General features: G+C 50.4%; 1 protein-coding gene across 1 annotated transcript in view; it reads left to right on the forward strand.

Annotated features, from left to right (window-relative positions):
* The window catches only part of LOC311245014 (disintegrin and metalloproteinase domain-containing protein 19-like), a gene marked incomplete at its 5' end in the record, with an annotated part of 148,091 nt that overhangs the window by 82,727 nt on the left and 38,847 nt on the right, over positions 1-26,517 (forward strand). Inside the window, 2 exons of the mRNA XM_084334766.1 lie at positions 11,435-11,543; positions 21,758-21,899. Coding sequence (XP_084190892.1) covers positions 11,435-11,543; positions 21,758-21,899 — 251 coding nt within the window. The remainder of the gene's footprint in view (positions 1-11,434; positions 11,544-21,757; positions 21,900-26,517) is intronic.

Here is a 26,517-nt window from a genome sequence, read left to right on the forward strand (position 1 = left end):
ATGGCGTGTCTTCAGGCCAGAGGTAGACCTCTGTCACCGGGGAGAATAGATGTCTCCAACGCCGGAGCAACTGAAGTGATTAACTGTTTACTGGAGGAGTGCGAGCTCACCCGGGGCTGTGGTACGAGGGAGCGGCGTATGCTGTTTACGAGACAATAACTAGGCTCGGTCACCGGCCGCTCGGGACGCCTGTTTGTGTTCCGGTGGGCTGGAGGGGGGTGGAGTGGAGTGGGGTGGAGTGGGGTGGAGTGGGGTGGAGTGGGGTGGAGGGGGGTGGAGTGGGGTGGAGGGGGGTGGAGTGGGGTGGAGGGGGGTGGAGTGGGGTGAAGTGGGGTGGAGTGGGGTGGAGGGGGTGGAGTGGGGTGGAGGGGGGTGGAGTGGGGTGAAGTGGGGTGGAGTGGGGTGGAGGGGGGTGGAGTGGGGTGGAGTAGGGTGGAGGAGGGTGGAGTGGGGTGAAGTGGGGTGGAGTGGGGTGGAGGAGGGTGGAGTGGGGTGGAGTGGGGTGGAGTGGGGTGGAGTGGGGTGAAGTGGGGTGGAGTGGGGTGGAGGGGGGTGGAGTGGGGTGGAGTGGAGTGGGGTAGAGTGGGGTGGAGGGGGGTGGAGGGGGGTGGAGTGGGGTGGAGTGGGGTGTAGGGGGGGCTGGATTGGACATGTCCATCGGTGGGGTTGGGAATCGGCAGCCATCTTGAGAATATATTTGTTGTTAGATTTGATTTAGACCAGAATGACATAACTGTCTGTACAGTAGGTCTGTAGGACTCCATCGCAGAGTTGTTTACACACACCTGCAAATGTAATTTGTCTGTTCCGCTTCATGTATTACATACCATGTCATTTGATTTGGTTGTTTGTGTTTTAATTATTTCCCCCTGTGATGTATGTAATGTCTGTCTCTTTTCTATTTTATTTAATTTCCTTGTCCCCATTCCCTGTTACCCTTCGAGAGGCCCTTCTGTCCTCTCGCCAAGCCCTCATTGTAAATAAGAATTTGTTCTTAATGGGCCTGCCTGGTTAAATGAAGGTTAAATAAAATAAAATAAATGTGTAGGGATAACAGAGAGAGAGTGAAACGTATCAGAATAGCCATTCTTAAACATTCTTTCATTGTGCTAAATAGCATTAATAGTCGTTTGTGAATTGTATTAATGAAATTAAAATGCCCCCCCTGGGTGTCCACTGCTGTTGTTGCTCTTATTGCTACATAGCTTTGTCGAATACTCAGGGCGGCTACGTGGCGTAGTGGGCAAGGCGCTCGCCACGAAATGCTGGAGACGCTGGGCTCGTCAGTTCGAGCCCAGCGCTCCACATTTGCTTTCAGTTTAGCTGGTCGTCCGTACTAATACACATTGGCCGTATTAGGGGGTGGGAAACTGATGGGTGGGGATCGGGCGTTGTGGACAGCGACTCCTACAGGTCGGTTGGTGCGCCTGCGCAGTAGAATCAGGAAGTGTCGGGGGCAGCGTGAGCCTCCCACGCGTTACTCCTCGCCACTGAGAGATCGAGCTGCGCAGGTGAAAAGATGCGACTGCTGTTACCTCAAGTACCGGAGGGGACTTGTGCTATGTATGACTTAGTCCACATTGCAGCCGGCTGGTGGGAGGCAAGAAACAGCGTTCGTGACAGGGGAGGGTTGAATTGGATGATACGAAATTGGGATGGGAGAAAATATAGAAAATGGGAGAAAAAGTGGATATAAAAAAAAGCTTTGTCGAATACTCCATTCTGATTGGTCAGTAACGAGCATGCTCTGTGGGTCTGCTATTTTAGAATGGAATCAGTGCTGCGAGATTAGATTTAGGAAGGTGAAATAATTCCATTGAGAGTGAATATCCTTCAAAAGGTGACACCTGCAGGCTGTGGATTCCCTTCAGAAGGGCAGCGGTTGAAACCAGGGCCAGGTAATATTATATCATCCCCCACTGAGTTCACCCAAGGAATTCACGCTATGTGATTGCAAGGTTTTTATTTATTTACCCCCCCCCCCCCCCCCCAATGAATAGCTCCCTACAGATATCGCCAGAGCGATAAAAGCCTCCAAAACCTCTGACATAAATAACGTGCGATTGTGATGAATCGTCACAATTTCACAGCAGTTCTAACCTCTCCTGCTGCCTATCTACCTACACGGTGGGTTGTGGTGCCATTGGGGGCCATGGTGTGGTAGGGTATGTAGCATCTATATATTATATAGTATATCCCCTCTGTACTTTCATAAAACAGAAAGCATCTGCTGACAGATATACCAGGTCTGTAGTCAGAGGGGACTGTGTAGTCCCAAACAGGAGGTCTGCTTTTAGTCAGGCAGCCTTTTCCGTGAGAGCAGCCCACACCTGGAACAGTCTGCCAACACGGCTCAGGGGGTATCAAAGTTACATCTCATTTAAAACTCATGTCACCTGCCCCAGAGACTACAGTTGAAAATGAGCCAACCTGGCTAAACTGGCATATTTACAGTAAAATGTTCCTTAATATGCACTGTCTCTGTATTTTAAACCAATAAATACAAATACTATATATCTACACGGTGGGTTGTGGTGCCATTAGGGGCCATGTGGTAGGATATGTAGCAACTATCTATATAGGCCTGCCTAAGTATCGTCCACTGGCCTGCCTAAGTATCGTCCACTGGCCTGCCTAAGTATCGTCCACTGGCCTGCCTAAGTATCGTCCGCTGGCCTGCCTAAGTATCGTCCGCTGGCCTGCCTAAGTATCGTCCGCTGGCCTGCCTAAGTATCGTCCACTGGCCTGCCTAAGTATCGTTCGCTGGCCTGCCTAAGTATCGTCCGCTGGCCTGCCTAAGTATCGTCTACTGGCCTGCCTAAGTATCGTCTGCTGGCCTGCCTAAGTATCGTCCACTGGGTGGCCTAAGTATTGTCCGCTGGCCTGCCTAAGTATCGTCCACTGGCCTGCCTAAGTATCGTCCGCTGGCCTGCCTAAGTATCGTCCGCTGGCCTGCCTAAGTATCGTCCACTGGCCTGCCTAAGTATCGTCTGCTGGCCTGCCTAAGTATCGTCCACTGGGTGGCCTAAGTATCGTCCGCTGGCCTGCCTAAGTATCGTCCACTGGCCTGCCTAAGTATCGTCCGCTGGCCTGCCTAAGTATCGTCCGCTGGCCTGCCTAAGTATCGTCCACTGGCCTGCCTAAGTATCGTCCGCTGGCCTGCCTAAGTATCGTCTGCTGGCCTGCCTAAGTATCGTCTACTGGCCTGCCTAAGTATCGTCCACTGGCCTGCCTAAGTATCGTCCGCTGGCCTGCCTAAGTATCGTCCGCTGGCCTGCCTAAGTATCGTCCGCTGGCCTGCCTAAGTATCGTCCGCTGGCCTGCCTAAGTATCGTCCGCTGGCCTGCCTAAGTATCGTCCGCTGGCCTGCCTAAGTATCGTCCGCTGGCCTGCCTAAGTATCGTCCGCTGGCCTGCCTAAGTATCGTCCGCTGGCCTGCCTAAGTATCGTCCGCTGGCCTGCCTAAGTATCGTCCGCTGGCCTGCCTAAGTATCGTCCGCTGGCCTGCCTAAGTATCGTCTGCTGGCCTGCCTAAGTATCGTCTGCTGGCCTGCCTAAGTATCGTCTGCTGGCCTGCCTAAGTATCGTCTGCTGGCCTGCCTAAGTATCGTCCACTGGCCTGCCTAAGTATCGTCCGCTGGCCTGCCTAAGTATCGTCCGCTGGCCTGCCTAAGTATCGTCCGCTGGCCTGCCTAAGTATCGTCCGCTGGCCTGCCTAAGTATCGTCCGCTGGCCTGCCTAAGTATCGTCCGCTGGGTGGCCTAAGTATCGTCCGCTGGCCTGCCTAAGTATCGTCCGCTGGCCTGCCTAAGTAACCCGGAACGCACGGCAGCCTCTAAATGTAATTTCACACCTCAGATATGTTTAATGTGGCCCTTTGGGGTCAGCCGTCCCAGTACCCACTACCCCCCCCCCCCCCCCCCCACCACTCCCTGAGGCATTACAACATCACGTTTAGCTATTACCTGTAGCTATTTAAAAAAAAATCAGTAAATGTTTATAAATTTTTTTTGAATACATTTACATAGTCAATGGGTCCTGTGGTTCAGCCTCACAATGCTATTGGATAATAAATGTGTTTTTTAGGTCCCACCTTCTGGCCTCTGAAGTTGCTAATGTCTTTTTTATTTGGGCGAAAGGTGGCTTTGTTTGATAGTCTCTCCCTATCTCTCTCTTTGTTTATTGTTGTGTTCGGTTAAGGCAGAGACATAATGTAAATAGCTTCGAGGAGGGATTAAAAACAATATGTCTATCTCTGATTCCTTACCCTGCTATCCTTTTGGGGGGGGGGGGGGTGTTTTTTTGTATTTGCGCATAATTTCATTGGTATTGATCCTCAGGCTTTGGGAGGGAGATGTAAACAAGGGTGGAAAACGACTGTAGCAAGTGTCGCAAACATGCCGCCATTTTAATCTTTGAACTGACTTTTTTTTTTGTCTGAGAAGTGTAAGAAATATTTTGATTTGGAAACTACACCGGTTCACATAAGGTTTTCCAGGACAAGAATAATAGCAATCTCAAAAAGGACGCGTTGAACAAGTACACAAGATGTGTCGTTCTTAAATCTCTCTATTCATTAATTAAAGGGATAGTTCAGTTGGTTAGAACTCTAGCCCTATTTGCTACTTACCAAGGATGAGGTTGATCGATGTTACTCATGCTAGCCGCAGCTAGCTGGCCAAGAAACCAAGGCAAAGTGAGTGGGGGGACGGGTGAGTGGGGTCAAGCTCCTGTCTGTACACGCCAGTGTTGCGGTACTCGAGTCTGAGTCCTGGACTGATTTTCAGGACTCGTGACTTGACTTGGACTTGAGCACTGATGACTCAGACTTGGACTCAAGCATTGACTGCATTGGGACTCGGAAGGTGCAGACGAGGACTCTGACTTGTTCATTGATAAATACAGTTGTAATTTTTTTTGTAATAGGCCCTAATAATTTTGCATATGATATTGATGGCTAGTGCATTTGTCTGGCTATTGTGTCACAACGTAAATAAACTCTCTTTGAAATGGTGGCCGCTGTGTCATTTATGTTTTAATGTAGACCTTTTTTTATTTGTAGAGTGGACTCAACCTTGATGACTAGGACTCGGACTCGGGTAATGGGGGCTCGACTCGGGCTCTTCTTTGGTGACTCGGACTTGGACTCGGACTCGAACACTGGGGACTTGAGACTCGACTCAGACTGGATATTTAGTGACTGGACTACAACACTGCCTGTCTGTACACGCTGACTGGAGGCAGCTCTGTTGTAGAGTAAATGCCAGTTGTTGTCAGCCGGCCTGTGCGCAGGAGAGACCTGACACAAGACAGCAGCAGCATGAAGAGTAAAGCGCTACAGTACAAGCAATCAACAGACATAACAGAAGATAAGATAAGATCATATATAAATGTATTGATCCCCTTGAGGAGATTTGGGCATCATAGCAGCATGGGGGAGGGGAGGTACAGGTATGGGCAGGGTAATGGAAGAAATACATAAATATAGGCGATAAAATTAGATCTGAATATAAAAACAAATCCTTAAAGGTGCACTATGCAGCTTTGGGAGACACATTTTAAACTTGGATAATAAAACTAAAATGATATGGTATATGTTTACAACTGTCCTCAGAATGTTCTGGAACTCTGTTTGAAGCTAGAAATCTGCCTGAAAAGTTACCGTTGCACTGCGGTTGTTTGCAGGCAGGACCCACAGTTTAGTTTACAAAACATTCACAGACGGCTTATGTTTGGTTCACGGTGCCTCAGAGTGATTTAGTTTTGATTTATGACGATAAATTAATCCTAAGGATTACATTTATAGTAAATATGTTATGTACACTAATCACAGCTTATGCAAATGTGAACAAATCCCCCTCCCCTGGAACTGCGTAGTGCAGCTTTAACCCTTTCATTAACCGTCTGTAGTGTGGTAGTGAAATGGTTAACCTTCTGTAGTGGTAGTGAAAGGGTTAACCCTTTGGTAGTGTGGTAGTGAAAGGGTTAACAATAAGAAATGTAGCTGGAGAGAAAGAGCTACAGTATAAGCAGTCAACAGATATCTTGGCCTCCGTCATGACAGCTAAGTCACCAGGGAGTAAATGTTAATCACTGATATGCTAAGTAACCTATCTCAAGCCTCGTCCTCTTTTCTTGATCCTCCAATCACAACGTAAGGTTATGTATATAACCAAGTTCTATGAATTATGGTGACGCTCAGCATCATCTGCACTGTACTTCACTTCGTGCACTGAATAAAAAATTCCACCATGTACCTTTACATCCCAACATTCGTCTGGCCACACCTCATCCGCTTACCTTCATAAGCAGGTGTGTGGTCACCTACTCGCCTCCTTCCCAAACTTTCACCACAAGGCGAGATCAAGGGCCGCAGCGGCGTTCTGATGCTGAGCGTCACCATAATTCATAGAACTTGGTTATATACATAACCTTACGTTCTATTTCATTATGGCTTACGCTCAGCATCATCTGCACAAGAGGAGCTGAGCGGGAGCCAAAGCTCGACAAATGTACCCCGCTGAGGCCCCCCACAACCATCAGACCGGGGAGGACCGAGCCCCCCGACCCTCCCTAATGGAGGATACCCTCCCTATTGGAGGACGGGAGGGAGACGGATCCGACCGTGCGAAGAGGAACTCAAGCAACTCAACGCACAGGGTGAGCAGACCGTGGCTTGACCCCACGACTACGCACACGCACAACCCGCATGCCACCAGGGAACGAACGGAAGGAACAACCCTCGTTACTGCCCCCAGAATCACAGGGTCAAGAGCAAACCCAACCCCGTGGCAAGGCCGTAGCAGCGGAGCGCGAAGGAAGACCCAGACCCACTGAAGGGACTGGATCCCCCGGAAAAAGGGGGCCCGGAGAGGTCAATGACGCCAGGCATCAAGACCCCACAAGGCGGTCACTTAGTGACACCGCCCCCCATATCGCCAGCGTATTCGGATAGAGCCCCTCCAAGAGCGGGCCCTTTCCCCCCAATAGTACACCGCCTGGCACACTGACCCTGCAGAACAGGCAGTCAGCATTGCCGTAAGCACTCAAAAAGTTCAACCAACGGAAGCAGGCAGCGCACCGGGGAAACCAGGCAGCAGGCTGTAGACCTGAGCCTGGAGCACTGCGGACGAGACAGGCGCCAAAGGAGTCAACTGAAAACAGCCCCCCCGGCGGAAGGGGCGTATGCTGCCGTTGTTGAGCACCATGACAAAGCCTCCATCAAAAACCCCCACCCAGAGGGGTCGAGGCAGAGAAGGCTGACACGATTGGCAGACGTCATGAACGTGCAGGGGCACACTCAACCGGGTACTCCGGGAGTTGACTCTGCTCCAACACACCAGGGAATCAACCACCCTCTCGGTACACAGACGGTGGTTGTTCCTATAACCCCTCAAGAAAAAACTCCAAAACACACCTGCGGGTATACACCAGCTATACCGCAGCACAAGTGTTTTAGTTTCCAAAAAAGGGTTATCCCAGGCCTACGGTATCAACAAAACATTACTTCGGACCGGGCCCGGCGGCCCGGGAAGCACACAGAATTACCAGAGGAGGTCCAGAAGACCACCCCAACAGCCCCCTCTTCGCTATGCGTGAGAGAGGAGCGAAAGAAGGAGAACCAGCCCCTTACAATAGTGCCCGGTACAAAAGTGTACCCAACAAAGGGTCTCCATAACGCCTAACCCTGTGACACCCGGGACGACCCGGCATTTTTCATGTGACCAACCGACTCAAGTTACGCGTATATCGAGCGTAGTGGAACCTTAATTCCTACGCTCTATCCCGACACTTGACAATAACAGACCCTACATACGGGTCTAAACTCACGGAAGCCATCGTCCAATAGCAACGTGCGTAGTGACGTGTGCTATGACGGGGGGAAACCCAAGACTCAAACGCCTGTAATGGGTGCAGAGTCTGGGAACCCCCCCCCCCCTCCCTGCCAAGCCGCCTAACAGCTTGGCCCTGACTGAACGAAAAAGAGAGGCTAATAAACCCCCTGACCAATCAGAAGAGGGAAGGAGGGGTTTATCCGGCACCCCCTCACAAGCCCAACCCTTGCATACAACAACAACAATAGCCATATGATACCTTTAGTAGCAATGCTAATGAATAGCGCAAGCTAATACAATGCACGCTAACCACAGACAATCTGTGAACAGGGTTTATAGCAAGACCAAGTCGTGTGTGTGTGTGTGAATCCTACATCCGCATCCATGTTGCAACACAGAAAAACATTGATAGAGAGAGAGAGAACGGCTGAGCCGTGGTACGTTTTCATACGAGCATTACTGCAAACCCAACACAATAGTGTTGTAGCTCAATATCACTGTGTAAGCAACAGAGCACACAACTAACCTCTACCTTTATGTGGAGATTCAGGTAGAGGCAGAAAAAACCCTTTTTCAACCAAGTGTAGGCTGCAGGCCTTGCTTAAGCTCTAACATGAATGTAACCCTCCTATCAACCCATACTAGCGAAAGATTCACACGTTGCAACCCCAACATATGTTTGGTGAATAAACACACAGTTTGTTAACAAACATTTTTTTTATTTTTGAACAAAATCATAGCGGGGCCGGGAAGGGAAACAGGGGGAGACCACAGAGGGAAAAAGTCACTGGGTCTTAGTGACGCCTGCCACGAGCCGCTCGGGATTTGCCACCCCGGGGAGCCCCGGAGGGACGGTAAACGATCGGCGGCTGGTCTCGACGATCCCTACCATCTCCTCCGGGCGTAGAGGGCCGGCTGCAGTAGCGGAGGCGCCCTCTCTCCTCCTGGCCTTCTTCGCTGAAGGTCCAGCAGTGGCGGTGGTGGCAGCGGCGGCCACGGCGGAGGATCCTCGACGACGCGGCAGCCGTCTCACTCCACCGGCGACATCGGGCGGGGGGAAATGAGGCTGGAGCACGGAGCGCTCCTCCTGCATCTCCCTGCAGGTTGAGGTCATCAGCTGCAGTGCCGTCCCGAATAGTCCAGCATCGGAGAGGGGTGCCGTCAGAAGTGGTGTCCTCTTCTTCTCCGGCACACACGCCTGCTCCAGCCAAAGGTGGCGCTGGATCAGAGTTGCCAGGGCGCGCACTTTCCCAGCGGCTATAGCCTGCGGCTGAGTCAGATGCAGGATGGCTCCTGCCGACTGGGCGAGCTGATCATGCTGTAAATCAGTCAGCTCCGTGCCGCCCGTCAATATCCCGGACATGAATCTCGCCAGCTGCGCGATGTTAGACGCGGCAGCTAGAGATTGTGTTCCCGTGATAAATGACTGGTTGCTCCAATATGCCAACCGCCTCGCCGATTTCCCTTGGGGAACCGGCTTCCGTAACGGCTCCCACACCACCTCCGGACAAAGGAGCGCCGCCATCGGCCTATCAAGCCGTGGCACGCCCTCCTTCATGCCGTTGACCAAACCCGCCACCCGCGTGACTTGCACGTAGGCAGGAGTAAGGCCTATGATGTGGGAGACCACCTGGCCCTGACGGACATAGGCCGCCATTGAGGGGAAAAATGGGTAGACAACGTCCACCCCTCTCACCGGGCGACGTTGCCATAGATGACCTATGAGATCATCAGGAACAGGAACAGGCAGTGGCTGCGGCAGCGGCACGCCGTGTGCGACTGCCGCCGCCGCCATGAGCTCGGGAAACAACGCACGAAGTTCCCCCTGCATACTTTCCTCCTCTGAGCCCGCGTCCCTCACATACAGCAGACTACTGGTTAATGAGCCACATTCTGATGTGGCTGATAGCAGGGCATCCCGCCGCCTAGTCGGAGGTTCTAACCCAACATCTGCGGGCGGGGAACCCCAAGGAGACATCTCACCCCCCTCCAGTGTTACCTGGACAGGCAGGGAAGATGTCTCCACCGGGCCTTCAAACAAGAACCCGTCCGCCTCTATCATGTTTTTAGTGCACGTGCACGAAGTGAAGTACAGTGCAGATGATGCTGAGCGTAAGCCATAATGAAATAGAACTGTCAAACAGCTTTTGTCCGAGGGAAGCAACAGCTGTGATTGGAGGATCAAGAAACGAGGGCGGTGCTTGAGAGAGGTCCATCAGTATCTTCCCATTCAATTAAGAGTGGGACATTATACAAGATGTCTAGAGATATTAATCAAGTGGGAAATGCTTATAAAATAAAACATTTAAAACTTGATGTATCTATTGATCTATTGATTTGAGTTATCAAACAAGTCTGTTTACAGTACGACTTGCGAGTAGATTGGAGTGTGGCAAAATAAAATGTATTTTTTACTCATTTGCTTTCGTTCCTACACACCGTCACTCTCAGGCATATGATTCTCTGAAACTCTCCCCATGGCTGGGCTGTTTTTCACTTCGGTATCTACAGTCATGCAGTTTGTTTGTGTGAAAAGTGTCCCAATCTCTCCGGCATGGCTGTGCAGAGAAGAAAGGTTCCTTTCAAACCCACGTTGAGCGCTAGTCAACATCCAGTTAGCACTCACACTGCTAATTTGTTTGGCATTTCTGTGTGTGTGTGTGTGTGTGTGTGTGTGTGTGTGTGTGTGTGTGTGTGTGTGTGTGTGTGTGTGTGTGTGTGTGTGTGTGTGTGTGTGTGTGCGTGTGTGTGTCTGCATATTTGTGTGTGTCTGCTTGCGTGCGTGCGTGCGTGTGTGTGTGTGTGCGTGCGTGCGTGCGTGCGTGTGTGTGTGTGTGTGTCTGCATATTTGTGTGTGTCTGCTTGCTTGTGTGTGTGTGTGTGTGTGTGTTTGTCTGCATATTTGTGCATGTGCATATTTGTGTGTGTGTGTCTGCTTGCTTGTGTGTGTGTGTTAACCGTGTGTGTGTGTTAACTGTGTATGTGCGTGTGTGTGTATGTTAACCGCGTATGTGTGTGTGTGTGTGTGTGTGATAACCGTGTGTGTGTGTGTTAACCATGTATGTGTGTGTGTGTGTTAACCGCGTGTGTGTGTTAACCGTATGTGTGTTAACCGTGTGTGTGTTAACTGTGTATGTGTGTGTGTGTTAACTGTGTGTGTGTGTGTGTGTGTGTGTGTGTCTGCATATTTGTGTGTGTGTGCATATTTGTGTGTGTGTCTGCTTGCTTGTGTGTGTGTGTTAACCGTGTGTGTGTCTTAACTGTGTATGTGCGTGTGTGTGCGCGTGTGTGTATGTTAACCGCATATGTGTGTGTGTGTGTGTGTGATAACCGTGTGTGTGCGTGTGTGTTAACCATGTATGTGTGTGTGTGTGTGTTAACCGTGTGTGTGTGTGTGTGTTAACCGTGTGTGTGTGTTAACTGTGTATGTGTGTGTGTGTGTTAACTGTGTGTGTGTGTGTGTGTGTGTGTGTGTGTGTGTGTGTGTGTGTGTGTGTGTGTGTGTGTGTGTGTGTGTGTGTGTGTGTGTGTGTGTGTGTGTGTGTGTGTGTGTGTGTGTGTCTGTGTGTTAACCATGTATGTGTGTGTGTTCTCTGCAGGTGTGTAACAGCAATGGGAACTGCCACTGTAACCGTGGCTGGGCGCCTCCCTTCTGTGAGAAGCCAGGCCTGGGAGGAAGTGTGGACAGTGGACCTGTTCAATATGACAGTGAGTTAATCACATTTACATTTACATTTAGTCATTTAGCTGACGCTCTTATCCAAAGCGACTTACAAGTTCTGGAAGGGCACAACTCTATCAGCTGAGTAACAATGTTCATCAGAGTGTTGAGTGCTACAGTGTAGGTTAGTTTATTAGGACAAGTGCATGACAGTAAGGTTAGTTAGGGTTAGATTTTTTAATTTTAAATTTTTTTAATTTCAGATAATGGTTGAAGAAGTGCGTCTTTAGTCGACGGGCGAAAGATTGGCCCTTCACACACACACACGCACACACACACACGCACGCGCACACACACACACACACACACACACATGCACCTTCACACACTTGCATCCCACACGCACACACATGCACCTTCACACACACCCACACACACACACACATGCACTATCAGACACACACATGCACCATCAGACACACATGCACACATGCACATGCACCATCACACACACACACACACACACACACACACACACACACGCACACACACACACACACACACACACACACACACACACACACACACACACTCAACCACACACACACACACACACAACCGCACCATCAAACACACACACGCACCATCAGACACACACACACACACACACACACACATGCACCATCAGACGCACACACACACACACACACACATGCACCATCAGACACACACACACTCTCTTAGCTGTCCATCGTGTTCGATGACGCTTGCTCCAGGGATGGGGAGAGGGGGGGGGGGGGTTAGCGACGCTGCCGCTGGTGCCACTTCTCGTGGGCGTTGAGTCCGATCCTTGAGCCGCACACCCGTCCACAGATGGCGCAAGGGAAGCCAGATACCTGGGGGATGCCAGCCGCCCGCTGGTGTCGTTGCGTGCGCCTCTCAGATCTTCGGTCTTGGTTCGTTTGGTGTATTTGGGAAACTGCAGTGGCACAAGTGACTTGCCAGGCTGATCTGTCGAGTGCCAGAGTTTCAAGCTGCGTGATGTTTGCACACTTTAGGAGGTCCCTGGTGTAGTCCTTAAAGCGTCTCTTTTGGCCTCCAGCAGCCTGCTTTGCTCCTCTCAGTTGCCCATAGATGACTTGGCGGGGCAGGCGGTGGTCAGGCATACGTATGGTGTGCCCTATCCAACAAAGATGTTTTTTGGCCACAGCTGCGGCCATACAGATTGAGTTGGTGTTGTTGAGGATGTCTGTGTGCGGGACTCGATCTTCCCAGGTCAGGCCGAGGATCCTTTGGAGGCAACGGATGTGGAAAGCGTCCAGGTTGGTGATGTGCCGGCGGTATGGGGTCCAGGATTCTGCTCCATAGAGCAGAGTGGAGAGACATACTGCGTTGTAAACGGCAACCTTGGTGCTGATTTTCAGGTTTCGGTTTTCAAAAACCCTGCTGCGTAGGCGTCCAAAGGATGATGCCGCTTTATTGATACGTGTGTGTATCTCCGCGTCAAGGGAGCAGCATGAGGACAGAGTGGAGCCGAGGTAGGTGAAATGATCCACTGTTTTGAGTGGAACACCGTTTATGTGAAAACTGGGAGGTGTAGAGGTTCGGGAAGTGAGTTGGGACATGACTTCGGTTTTTTGTATGTTGACCTGGAGACCGAAGGATTGGTACAGGCTGGATATGGTGTCGAGAGCATGCTGCATAGACTCTGGACTGTGAGCTAAGATGGCACAGTCATCAGCCTACTGTAGCTCACATACTTGGCAGGATTTTGTCTTTGTGTGTGCCTGGAGCTGGCGGATGTTGAAGAGGCTACCATCAAGGCGGTATTCCACATGGACACCGTCTTCATGTCCCAGGGCTCGGCGGAAGAGGCAGGTGACGGCAGAGAGGAGGAGATTAAAGAGCACCGGAGCCAAGACACAGCCCTGCTTCACCCCAACATTAACCTTAAAGGATTCTGACTGGAGTTCACCCGTCTGGACTCTGGCTTGCATCCCGTCATGCAGCTGCTGAAGGATGGAGAGAAACTTGGGTGGTACCCCAAGTTTGTTGAGGTGTTTCCAGAGCAGCTCACGGCTGATGTCGAAGGCTTTGCTTAGGTCTATGAAGGCTATGTAAAGATCCTTGCGATGCTCTCTGCTCTTCTCTAGCAGCTGCCTCAGGACAAAGACCATGTCGGTGGTGGATCTGGTCTTCCGAAAGCCACATTGAGTTTCCGGAAGCGCAGCTTCAGAGATGTTTTCCACCAGCCTGTTCAGCATGATCTTCGCCAGCACTTTCCCTGCGATGGAGAGGAGAGAGATTCCACGGCTGTTTCCGCAGACTGCTCTGTCCCCTTTCTGCTTGTAGATGACCACAATGTTTGCATCCTTCCAGTCCTGTGGGAGGGTCTCATGTTCCCAGATGTTGCAGATCAGGAGGTGCAGACGGCGCGTGAGGAGGTACCCTCCGTGTTTGAAAACCTCTGCTGGGATGCCATCGGGTCCAGGGCTTTTATTGTTCTTTAGACCCGCAATGGCTTGACGGGTCTCAGAGAAGTGTGGTGGGGTGTCCAGGTGCATGACTGGTGGCATGTCTGGGAGATTATCCAGGATATGTGGGTCAGTGGGGTTGGTGTGATTGAGTAGAGACTCAAAGTGGTTTGCCCAGCGGGTGAGGATCTCATGTCGGTCCTTAAAGAGTTTAGAACCGTCGACTGATCGAACTGGAGCAGTCGCCCGCTTCCTGGGGCCATGCAGTGCTTTGATGGCATCGTAAAAGCCCTGGGTGTTGTGGCAGTCTGCCAGGCTTTGGATCTCCTTCGCCTTCTGTATCCACCAGGCATCCTCCATAGTCCGGAGGGCTCACTGGGTTGCTGTTCTTGCTGCAGCAAAGGCAGCTTTCAGGGTGGGAGAACCAGAGCAGGACAGGAGAGCTTTGTGGGCTTCATGCTTGGTTTTTAGCAGGTATCTTGGCTGAGTTACAATCAAACCAGTCCTGGTGTCGTTTCCTCGTCTGGCCAAGTGCCTCAGAGGCTGCGCTGTGGATAGCCTGGCGCAGAGCTGGCCAGTCAGCTGATTCCTCCGGGATCTTATTGAGGTTTTCAGCAAGGAGCTGTCGGAGGTGGTTTTTTGAGGTGGGGGTGTTCAGTGCTGCAGAATTTAGTTTCTTATTATGTGCTACCCTCGGTCCACGGGGTTGAATACTCATGAGGAGTTTGGATCTGACCATGAGGTGATCAGTCCAGCACTCAGCTCCACGCATGACTCGGGTGGTAAGGACGTCCTGTCGGTCCTTTTGGCGTACAATCACATAGTCCAGGAGGTGCCAGTGTTTAGAGCGGGGGTGCTGCCAGGTGGTTTTGAACCTGTTCTTCATCTGGAAGATGGTGTTGGTTATGACCAGGTGGTGTTCTGCACATAGGGAGAGGAGCCGAAGCCCGTTGTCATTTATCTTCCCTACTCCATGTCGGCCAATAACTCTGTCCCATACCAGGTGCTCCATGCTCACTCTAGCATTGAAGTCTCCCATTAATATGAGCTTGTCCGTAGCTGGAGTTTTCTGTAATATTGAGTCGAGGGCTTGGTAGAAATCCTCTTTGATGTTGAACTCAGCATCTAAAGTTGGTGCATAAGCACTAAGGAGAGTGGCGAAGCGTCCCTTTGCAAGGGGGATGCGCCATGTCATTAGGCGTTCGCTAACACCGATGGGGGACTCTGGAATGCGTTGCAGCAGTTGGGACTTCACAGCGAAGCCTACTCCATGGATGCGGCGAGTGCCTTCAGGGACCCCCTTCCAGAAGAAGGTGTATCCTGCACCAACCTCTGTCAGGGAGTCCTCTCCATGTAGTCTAGTCTCGCTGAGAGCTGCAATGTTGATGTTATACCTTGCGAGTTCCAGGGCCACGAGTGCTGTCCTGCGGTGTGGCCTGTCAGGTGTTTAAGCCAGGTCCAGCAGTGTGCGAACATTCCACAAAGCAATACATAAATGCTTATTTCTTAATATTTAAGTTTTTCGACGGCAAAAGGGGATGCTCCGACGGTTGCGGTATACCGCCCGGAGATAGAAGAGTAGACAATGTTTGGACCACCTTTTCTAGGTCCTTCCCCATCTCAGGGGTGAGCAGTGTGGGGCTGCTCAGTCACAATGGAAGCTGCCGAAGCGATGCGCTGCACCATCCCGCAGTCTCAACGACCATCACTCCATTGTCGCCTGTGTGCATGGTTTGGCTAGACACTCCCAGCCACATCCTTGGCCTGTACCTACCGCCATTCCACAACGCCACAGGACTTTTTGAAGGGGGGGGGGGGGGGGGGGGGGGAGAAGCTTGCACATAGGTGAGGATTAAGGTGAGGGTGTGGCTGTGCAGTCCTATTGTGGTGAGGCACTTTGTGTGTCTCCATAACCCCTAGAGCTATGTCGGTGGGAATCTCGCACTCCTGGCAGGGCCACCCGAGCCGAACAGGTCGAAGGGTAGAGGCCAGACTAAGAGTGATCCCAAAACACCTCAACGGCGGAGCAGGCGGAAGATGGTGGATGTGAGAACCACCACAACGGCTGCAAAGGCGGAGGAAGGGACCCCCATTGCCACATGGGTAAACCCGGGGCGGGTATAGTGGCTAGGGGAGTAAACCCTGAGGAAAAATCTGCCCTGGGGACAGGCACAGGCGGAGTCCAACAGACCGGACCACCGGCAGCCCCCTGCAACTCCTGCCAGACGAAGGTCGTCATGGGTTCTCTCATGCCACTGGAGGTTAATCTGCAAGGAGTGAAGATGGTGGTAGACACACACACACACACACACACACACACACACACACACACACACACACACACACACATGCACCATCAGACACACACACACACACACACACCATCAGACACACACACACACACACACACACATGCACCATCAGACACACACACACACACACACACACACATGCACCATCAGACACACACACACACACACACCATCAGACACACACACACACACACACATACACACACACACGCACCATCAGACACACATGCAACACATTTGTATGTTTTCCACATGCATGCACACACATACATATGCGCACACATACATACTCTCACTTGTATAAGTGATCCACTTTTCCACATACACACAGACCCATGTGCACACACACACACTCATCTACACACAGGGGCGAATTCACAAAGGGATTGCGCTGCTTTTTCTGACGCTATGCCTGTGCAAATAACCCCAAGACAAACCCCAAAGCACTCCCAAAGGGTGAAATACCGTGCTAACTGCGTTGCCATCATCATTGTGTCTCTGTGCGTCCGTGCTATTTGCGGGTATTTAAATGAGGTAATATGGGCGGAACATGTCTCCCTTTCTATATAAATGAGCCTCATTGCAAAAACACAATTCACAAAGATCGGCGCTAATTTCCACACTCAGTTAAAGTGAGGTTATTTACGTCTTCAGAGAGATGGTGGTAACTAAGTGCATTTATAAGGGGAGTCATGGCCAGCGTCTCCGGTGATCATGGCAGCAGAGCCGTACATCAACAGGGCTATGTGGGATGTTGTACCAGCCATTCTTCGCAGAGTGGCAAGATACATAAAACATTAGTGCTATGGGTTAGGTAATAATCACAATAAAGAGAATATAACCCACACACTCATATGCTCCAGAATAAACTTTTAATTGATAAATCTTTGTCCGGTCCATGAGGAGTAGACACGGGAAACAATCAATGACAAGTTTATTCTGGAGTATATGACAATGCGGGTTGTATTCTCTTAACTAAACATTAAATACAACTTAATTTCTCACTCTAAAAATATTCCTAAGTCTGTCAATAGTTTCACTAGCACAGTGCCTAACTTCGGCACAAAGATTCAGCACCATGGACAGGTCTGTTCAAACTCCATGAGCTGCCAGATTGAGCAAATTGCACTCAACTGCAAAACCATATGGCGTATGGGGCAATATTTTTTGTGAATAGGTCCTTAAGATAGAGCACATAGCGGGCGCAACTCAGTCACAGTCACACTTTAACCTGTTTTTATTGGCTTTTTGAGGCTTGGTAAGCCATACATCCCTGGTCGTGTCGTGATTGTTTTTAATGTATTGTAGCTTGTGACTTTGTGTATACTGTATTTTGTATTTTTTTAATATTTCTGTTTTTATATTGTAAAGCACTTTGGTGCAACGTCGGTTGGTTTTAAATGTGCTATATAAATAAATGTTACCTTGACCTTTAAAGGTATCCATTTCTGTTGTTCTGTAGTCTACAAGCTGAATACATATCCTACCTCATACAACCTCTGCAAAGTACATTTTCAGTCACTTTTGCTTTTGGCAAAGTTGTAACGAGTCTGACCTCCCTTGATTGACAGGCAGTTAGCCTGTTAGATTTCAAGGAAGATTGTATCGACCAATGAGATTAAAGCACAGGGGCATGTTGACAAATTTTTCGGGGGGCCCCTTTCAGCAACTAGTGGTCAAAAGCTCCATTGGATCTTTTAATATCGACCCTTCTCTTTATCACACAAACCCACACTCGCATGCACACACACACACACACACACACACACACACACACACACACACACACACACACACACACACACACACACACACACACACACACACACACACACACACACACACACAGGCAGTATCCCTGTCAGGGACCGTGTATAAATGTAATCTAACGTTATAGGAGGACAAAAAACACATTGCATTCTGGCAACGATGTAACGTAGCGTTACTTTGGTTAGTAACTAATATAATGACTATTTTGGAAATTGTAATGCCTCACTTTACTCGTTACTGGGAAAGTAATACAATTACAGTTACTGCCCGACACTGATCCATGCCCTCCTAACCTTCCCTCTTACTTGTGTACTTATATGGTCCAGAAAGAGTTATCTTTTACGTTCTCAAAGTCTGCTCCTATTGTCTGTTCCCAATGTTCGTACTGAAATGTAAAAGGGAGCATTTAGTTGTTCTGCTCCCTCGGCTTGGAACATGTTACAGAATGACCTGAAACTCTCTGGCTATGTATCACTGGATGCTTTTAAATGCCTCATGAAGGGACTAGAGGTTGAATCAATGGTCTCTCGTTGTTTTGATTTGCCTTAACACATTGGGTGCCAACAACGAGAAATCTCGTTGTTGGCCGCCACAGGGCTGTACGTTAACTTTTTTTGCACATAGCACTGGTGCTACAGAGGTTTATAGTTTTGTAGCACAGGCCAAAATCTTGTAGCACAAGTATAAAACGTGTTATATTTGTAACAGTCACAAATGTGCCTATTGTATTTGTGTTATTTAGTTGCAGTGCCATGTTTGGCTGTCATTTAGTATATCGCCATGTGTTATTATTACTATGATACTCTCATATGCTATTTTCAATTAATATCATAAACAACATAAGGAATATTAGCATAATTTTGAGTGGACTGAAGGAATGAGTCAGCGTTAATAGTTTTAAATGCAAATAATTTATTGAAACATAGAAGTGGGGTCGGTTGGGACACACACACACACACAATGGGGGACCCTGATGTAAACAAGACAAACGTCTTTCTCAGGTCTGCATCCCCTTAACAATTGTGTGTATTGAGCCGTACTGTACTGTACCCATTCTGCAATCTGTTAAATAAAGTTTTCATTCATTCATTCACACACACTGTTTCAACTCACCACCCCCGCATCATATTGTAGTCTAGTCTGTCTTCAAACTTCCACTCCTCTCGAAACTTGTTTATTTGAATATCAACATTATCTGTCCATCCTCAGTTTACTATAATATACTCCTGTCCTGACTAGTGACTTCATCATCTTTCCAAACGCACGCACGCACACACACACAGGGAAGGGGAGAGAGTGCCCCCCCATTTCCCTTTCCCCAGTCCACACTGTGTCTGCTGGCTCTGCCTGTGATCAGGATTAGCTTGTTAGCTTGCTAACGTTGTAGTGATTGTAATGGTACATAAACGTTAATTTCGGGCGATGTGCGCATAAAGGAATGGCGACGGTGCAAAGCATGTAGATGCATTTGACCCGTTGCGAGAAAAAAAACCCACCACGGACTTATTTCGGGACGTGTAGGCGCACTGCTGTGTTAACGCAGCAGTTCAGTGCGCACCAACCGAGTGAACCGACCAACGCGCTGCTCTGCTTGCAGAAGGCGCACGGATAGGGCGGATATGACTCGTCGAGTTGTCACAAGAGTTTTTTCAAAATAAGATTATCATATGCACCTGAACGTTGCTAGCTTTCGGAGCCTAGCTGGAGCTGCGCGTGGGCAGAAATGAGACCCGCTACAGGATTTTCAAAATAAGAGTATCTATATGAACCGAATCCCTATCGCACCAGTGCTACTGAAGTAAATCCATCCATCGCACAGACCGCTGTTGCTGTAGCACGTGCGATATATATGTCGCACTGTACAGGCCTGCGCCATGCATTGAGTGCCAATGACGAGAAATCTCGTTATTTAATCGTTATTTCTTTTATTAGCGATATCCATTCATTTTTCATCCATCCAGCCTCACGTTATCATTGGGACTGGCTCTGAGCTCGAAAAGGGCAAATACCGCCCCCTATCGTCTCCCGGATGGTATTGCACCCATTGGAATGGAGTCAATGAAAATTCATGAGAAAAAAAAACTCCGGGCTCCACATTTGACTTCTGAGCCATGTAACCTGAGACTATTGCATCCACTGAGGGAACTGGGAGCAGCGTCGATTATGTGTTTCGAGGTATAACATTGGATCAATAAACGTGATCGATATTTGGAATGGCGATCAGGAATTGGAATAATCTTTTTGCAGAACATCTGATCTGAGGTAAGGAATCTATTTTACCAGTTTTGGGGTAATCAGATGTTTTTTCACAGATTTCACAACGTGTATGTGTATGTGTGTGCGTGTATGACGTTAGCGCTGACCAGGTCATGGATAATCGATTTTTCAGCCCGCTTCTCTAGCGTGCATAAGTACACATATACTATCGATAATCTAGCGTTTATTTGAAAACGATTCATAAATAGGCCGAAAAATGACAACGTGTTTTGTGTATTCCACTAAAGAGCTATTTTCGCAGATTTTTCTGGAATCACTAAAAATCTTCAAAACTATACTCGTATTCAAAACGGTATAAAACGGAAATGTACTGATGAAAAAACAATCCGTTTTGTACATGTTGACTGCAAGCAAGTCATTGATAAGTGAGGGGCGTATTAGACACATAATTTAAGATATAGTTTATGCGTTCGCAAATGTGCTCGCCCTCTCATTGATTAGAGTGGTGGCAACCAAGCGATAAATCGCGCACCTCCTGCTGGCCACCTATGTGTTAATAGTCTATTGTTGCTGCCTGCCCTGCTAGGTTGCCTCTGGCTCTGATATTAGTTATTTATGTGTCTTTGTGTAATTTCTTGTTGTTTTTCGTATTTATGTGCAACTTTTGAACCTTTGCTGCAGCTTGGCCAGGTCTCACTTGAAAAGGAGAGTTTTCATCTCAATGTGACATTCCTGGTTAAAAAAAAAAAGAAAAAAACTCTCTGTATCCCTCTGTTCCAGGCCAGGTGGGGTTGGTGGTGGGCCTCCTCTAATAACCTCTCTGTATCCCTCTGCTCCAGGCCAGGTGGGGTTGGTGGTGGGCCTCCTCTAATAACCTCTCTGTATCCCTCTGCTCCAGGCCAGGTGGGGTTGGTGGTGGGCCTCCTCTAATAACCTCTCTGTATCCCTCTGCTCCAGGCCAGGTGGGGTTGGTGGTGGGCCTCCTCTAATAACCTCTCTGTATCCCTCTGCTCCAGGCCAGGTGGGGTTGGTGGTGGGCCTCCTCTAATAACCTCTCTGTATCCCTCTGCTCCAGGCCAGGTGGGGTTGGTGGTGGGCCTCCTCTAATAACCTCTCTGTATCCCTCTGCTCCAGGCCAGGTGGGGTTGGTGGTGGGCCTCCTCTAATAACCTCTCTGTATCCCTCTGCTCCAGGCCAGGTGGGGTTGGTGGTGGGCCTCCTCTAATAACCTCTCTGTATCCCTCTGCTCCAGGCCAGGTGGGGTTGGTGGTGGGCCTCCTCTAATAACCTCTCTGTATCCCTCTGCTCCAGGCCAGGTGGGGTTGGTGGTGGGCCTCCTCTAATAACCTCTCTGTATCCCTCTGCTCCAGGCCAGGTGGGGTTGGTGGTGGGCCTCCTCTAATAACCTCTCTGTATCCCTCTGCTCCAGGCCAGGTGGGGTTGGTGGTGGGCCTCCTCTAATAACCTCTCTGTATCCCTCTGCTCCAGGCCAGGTGGGGTTGGTGGTGGGCCTCCTCTTCGCCTTCCTGGTGCTGCTGCCCTCCGTGTTGACGGCCTTCTACTGCTACAGGATCAAGACCTCCTACTACCACAAGTGGCTCTCTCAGAGAGAGAAGAACAAGGCCAACAGGTGAGACAGGAGTTTCACTCACAAAGATGTATACAAGATGTGTACAAATCATACAGAATCTGTCATATGGTCCGCCCAAAAAAGGTGTAAAAGGTGAAAGACTCACAGCCATGCTGATTTGGCAAAATGACATGCAGCCGTTTTCGTTTGAAAAGCTTTTAGTCATGGTTTCTCCATAGAGCTCCATTATTCTTTTAGGCAGAGGAGTGACATGGTTTCTCCATAGAGCTCCATTATTCTTTTATAATAATTGTAACTGAGGGGTACAATTCCCTGACTGTATTGAATAAGTATGGTATCATTAAACCACTACTGAGTTATGTACTTTACTACTGGCCATACAGTACACAGGTATATGTGATGAACACCCACACAATAACACGGCTTAACAAAGAAAGTCCTGTTTGGAATATTTATTAGAAGAGCATCAATATTATCTTACAGTATTGAGAATTAGAGTCGCGCTTGTAAGGCGAAGAATGTGCATGAATAGGTCAAGAGCGTAAGTCCATGAGCATATTACGATGGAGATAATTAATACCACCTGTAGCATAAGAATTATATAAGGTACACTCGTAGGTCAGCTGGAGATACTAAGGGGGTTCCCTCCGGTTGTAAGCCAGCAGGGGAGAGGAATGTTCGGGAGCAAAAGTCTGGATCAACGAGGAATCAATAAGCTCCAGCTACGGGAGGCGGTACATATACTCCCCTCGATCAGCAGACAAAAACAGCAACTATAATCCAAGTATGCGGGACAGCATGGATGAAAGCCAGCCAGCCTCTTCCTAGAGACGGGCTCGAGTGATGCTCCTCACGGGTAAATCCCACACAGCAGCGGGGTAGACGGTTCTCTGCTCCAGCAGCCACGGTACCAAAGCAATAATAATCCAGCCGGAAAAGGCTCTGCATTCACCGGTGTAGATTCTCCTGTGCACGGTACTTCACATTTAACTAGGTCGAACTTGACGTTATTTCACTAAGCTTTGACACTTTTACTATCCTATTCGCACGCGGTTCTAAGTGCTCTATTTAGACGCAAGGTTGCTCACTTCACTTGGTCGTTGACTCGTGATGAAGGCTTTACTAGTAAGGAACGAACGATACGTTGAACGAACGTTTTAGGATAAGACAAGACTACTGCTGTATCCACCTGCGCCGTATTTATACGTAAGGTGAATAATCTAGTGCCAACCTCAGTTCTGTCTCGTATTACTGCGCAAACCTGGGCATGTTGAGACAAGCCTTGGCGGTGGCTTTGAACTCGCCATTGGGGGTATGGCCGTTGGCGTCTAGGGGTCGCTGTCCAATAGGAGAACGAATATTATGGTCTGGCTTGTACCTAGGTAAAGGGATATTCCGTGTATATATACAAAGAATATACAAGGGATATCAGACGATATACAAATATTATACAAGGTATCTCAAGTAATAAATATATATATTCGGTTTAATCTGACCCTTTGTAACAGCCGCCTCCTAATTAGTCCGCACCTAATTAGATAAGCAGAGACAGATTAACCGCCTTGTCCACTACCCAATGTCCGTTGTGAGGAGTAGGGCAATTCACAAAGTCAGTGGGTCATGATCGTCAGCAAGGGAGTCGGGGAGCCTTGGCAACTCTATCAGCCTCGCCACGGGTCGGGCGTATGTCCGTCCCTGGACGAGCACTTCTGCCACTCTGACCTTTCCGTCGGCACCAGTGATCACTTTGCTTACGCGGCCGGCCGGCCACGCAGCTCGGGGTAGTGACTGGTCTATGATCACGACGACTGTGTCCACTTTTAAGTTGTCCCCGTCCTTGACCCGCTTCTGACGGGCTGGAAGGGATGGAGGGGGGGTTAGGAGGAAGCGGGCCTGAGACTGCTTTGATCTGTGCTTGGCTGTGCCTCCACCTCCTCCGTCTGTTTTTCTTGTTTGGTCTGTACCCCGTCTGAGGAGGGGCCGGTTCCGGCCGCCCCATCAAGGAGTCGCTTGGGGTGCTGGGTTCGAGGTCAGCTACGTCTGGAGCGCAGCTGAGGGGGGTGGAGTTCGGAACTCCCTCTTGTGCCCACGGTTCTCTCACAGGCCTCTCGCCTAATGTCAATATCCTCTCAACGGGCTGTACGGGAGAGTGGCCGGTGTCGCTCACCTTTGTGTGTAGGCAGCGTGTAGACGTGGGTTGACTGTCAAGTCCGTAGAGGGGGCCCTGGAGCGTCCACCCCAGTCGGGTCTGAACCGCGACTGGGCATCCTTTGGGTCCGATGTGGGCCGCCTCAATTGGGAGAATGAGGTCCGCGTGGTCGGAGCCGATGAGCAGGGTCGGTGTGGCGCCGTCGATAAGCGGTATAGGTAGTTGACGTAGGTGCACATACTTCGCCATCAGCTGTGGGATGGGGTAGGTGTACTGTGATAGGCCTATGTCGTGGCTGGTGAAGACGTTGGTAATACTATACTGCTTCTCTGGCTGGTCCACCGCTGCTATCTTGAAGGAGAAATTTTTACCCTTTATGGTCTTCTGGTCTCTTCTGATGGTTCGTATGGTCATTGTTCCTTTGGCACCCCGCAGACCCAGCTGGGCTGCGGCGGAAGCGAGGAGGAGAGTCTTTTCAGACCCATCGTCTAGGACGGCGTAAGTGTCCAGGACCTTGTCCTCGTAGCTCAGGAGCACTCTGACCACTTTGATGAGCACTCGGGGGGTCCCGCTAAGCTGGTCTATATGGAGCACTCCTGTTGGTGGGTTGCCTTGGATCTTCTGGGGTGGTGCCGACTCGCGGTCGTCCGAGTAGCACCGTGACTCCCAGTGTCTGCTGTAGCAGTCGGGACACCAGGGGGCGGTCTGGTGGATCTTCGGTACTGGTGCCACCGCCTCGGCCTGGTACATTACCGTGACGGGCCCACTTTGTTGTCCTGGCGGACGCCTGTTGATGTCATGCAGGACCTCCAAGTGGGCGCCGCCGCACCTGCTGCACTTCTTCTTCAAACGGCACTCAGCTGCCATATGGCTGCGCGCGCAGCGGAAGCAGCGGCGGTGGTCTTTGATCCACTGACTCACCTCGTCCATGGTCAGCTTCTTGAAATTGTCACATTGATACAGCCGATGTTCCCCTTCACAGTACTGGCATTCAATCTTCCACTCCTCTTTCGTCGAGGGGGTGTTGTGGTTCTTGTGCTGCGGTACTGATTCGGCTTGGTGCATAACGGTCACCGACCGGCGGTTATCATTTGATCCCCGAGGTCCATCTCTTGGGCTTGGTCCACTCCACACGAACGTGTCCAGTCGTAGGCTGCTGACCTCCCTGGCGAGGAAATCAGATAAGTCTAGGAGGGATGCCTCTGGGCCGTTGGGGTCACGGTGGTCTCTCTGCCGCCGAAAGCGCTCTTGGCGGGCGGGAGGGAGCTTCTCTAATATCCTTTCTACATTAGAGTTAGCATACAGTTCATATATCCCTTTCTCCTTTTGGGACCCCAGCATCCCTACCAGGGTTTGATAGAGAGGTCATCCAATGCTCTATTGTCTTTGGCTGGGGGGAGGCGGTCGATGTCTCTTATTTCCTGTATCACGTAGTCCCATATGCGTCCATAACGCTGGTCGAGGGCTACTAGAGCCGCAGTGTATGGGGTACTTGAGTTGGAATATGCCAGCGCTATATTATGCGCTCTGGGCACCTTCAGGTGCTTGAGGAGGATAGCATATTTGTACGTCTCATCGGGGACGTCGGACATCATAGTCTCTAAGCACATCCGTAGCTCCGTGTACTGTGCTCTGTCCTCGCGTGTAAAATCCGGGAACGTCGGTGTGCCAAGGTACGATGCCATGGATGGCTGGCACATCGGTGAGCGTTGGGGGAGAGGCCTCCTGGGCGAGTCTCCCCGTACGTGCTGTCGTGGGTTGGTACTTGGTGGGTACCGGGGGCCGGGTACCCAGGTGCTGTTCCTCGGTGCTGACGGTGCGTCAAACTCACCCGTGAGTTGAGTCGGGGGTTTGTAGCGCAGTGACTCGGGGCTGACGTCTGGGCTGTACTGGGCCTCCTGGTCCAGAGTACGTTGCTGCTGGTCGGGGCTGTACTGGGCCTCCTCTTCCTCTTCCTCTGCTAGGTCCTGGAGTCTTCTAGTCAGTCTCTCGGCGACGTAGGCCGGTTCTTCCCGGTTGCTGGGTCTCGTCTGGACCGGTCGGGGAGGGGGTTCGGAGACGCAGACAGGATCCTCCTGTTGGCGGGGTCCCGGGTCGCTTGGTTGGGTAGGGGAATGTGCCCTAGACCCTTGTCGTGATGATCTCTGGGAGCTCCGTGCGGAGAGAGGGGGTGTCGCCATGGCAATCAATTGTTCTACCATCTTCGCCTGCAGCCGGTCGCGCTCTGCTTCGCGCTGGGCATGGGCGGCGTCGCGCTGTGCTTCGCGGTGGGCATTGGCGGCGTCGCGCTGTGCATTGGCGCTGGCATGGGTGGCGTGGAGCTGTGCATTGGCGGCGTCGCGCTGTGCATTGGCGGCGGCGTGCTGCGCAACGGCGCGGCTTCTTTCAATGTTCTCTTCCGTCTGAAGGCGTCTGGTCTCCAGTCTTATGCGGTCGTCTTCACTCCTTTGTTGCGCCTGGAAGCGCTCTCGCTCGATTGCAGCGTGTTCGCGCTCGCTCGTCTGTTGA

This window comes from Notolepis coatsorum (assembly GCF_963971535.1).
Source record: "Notolepis coatsorum genome assembly, chromosome: 1".
In the NCBI taxonomy this organism is placed as follows: domain Eukaryota; kingdom Metazoa; phylum Chordata; class Actinopteri; order Aulopiformes; family Paralepididae; genus Notolepis; species Notolepis coatsorum.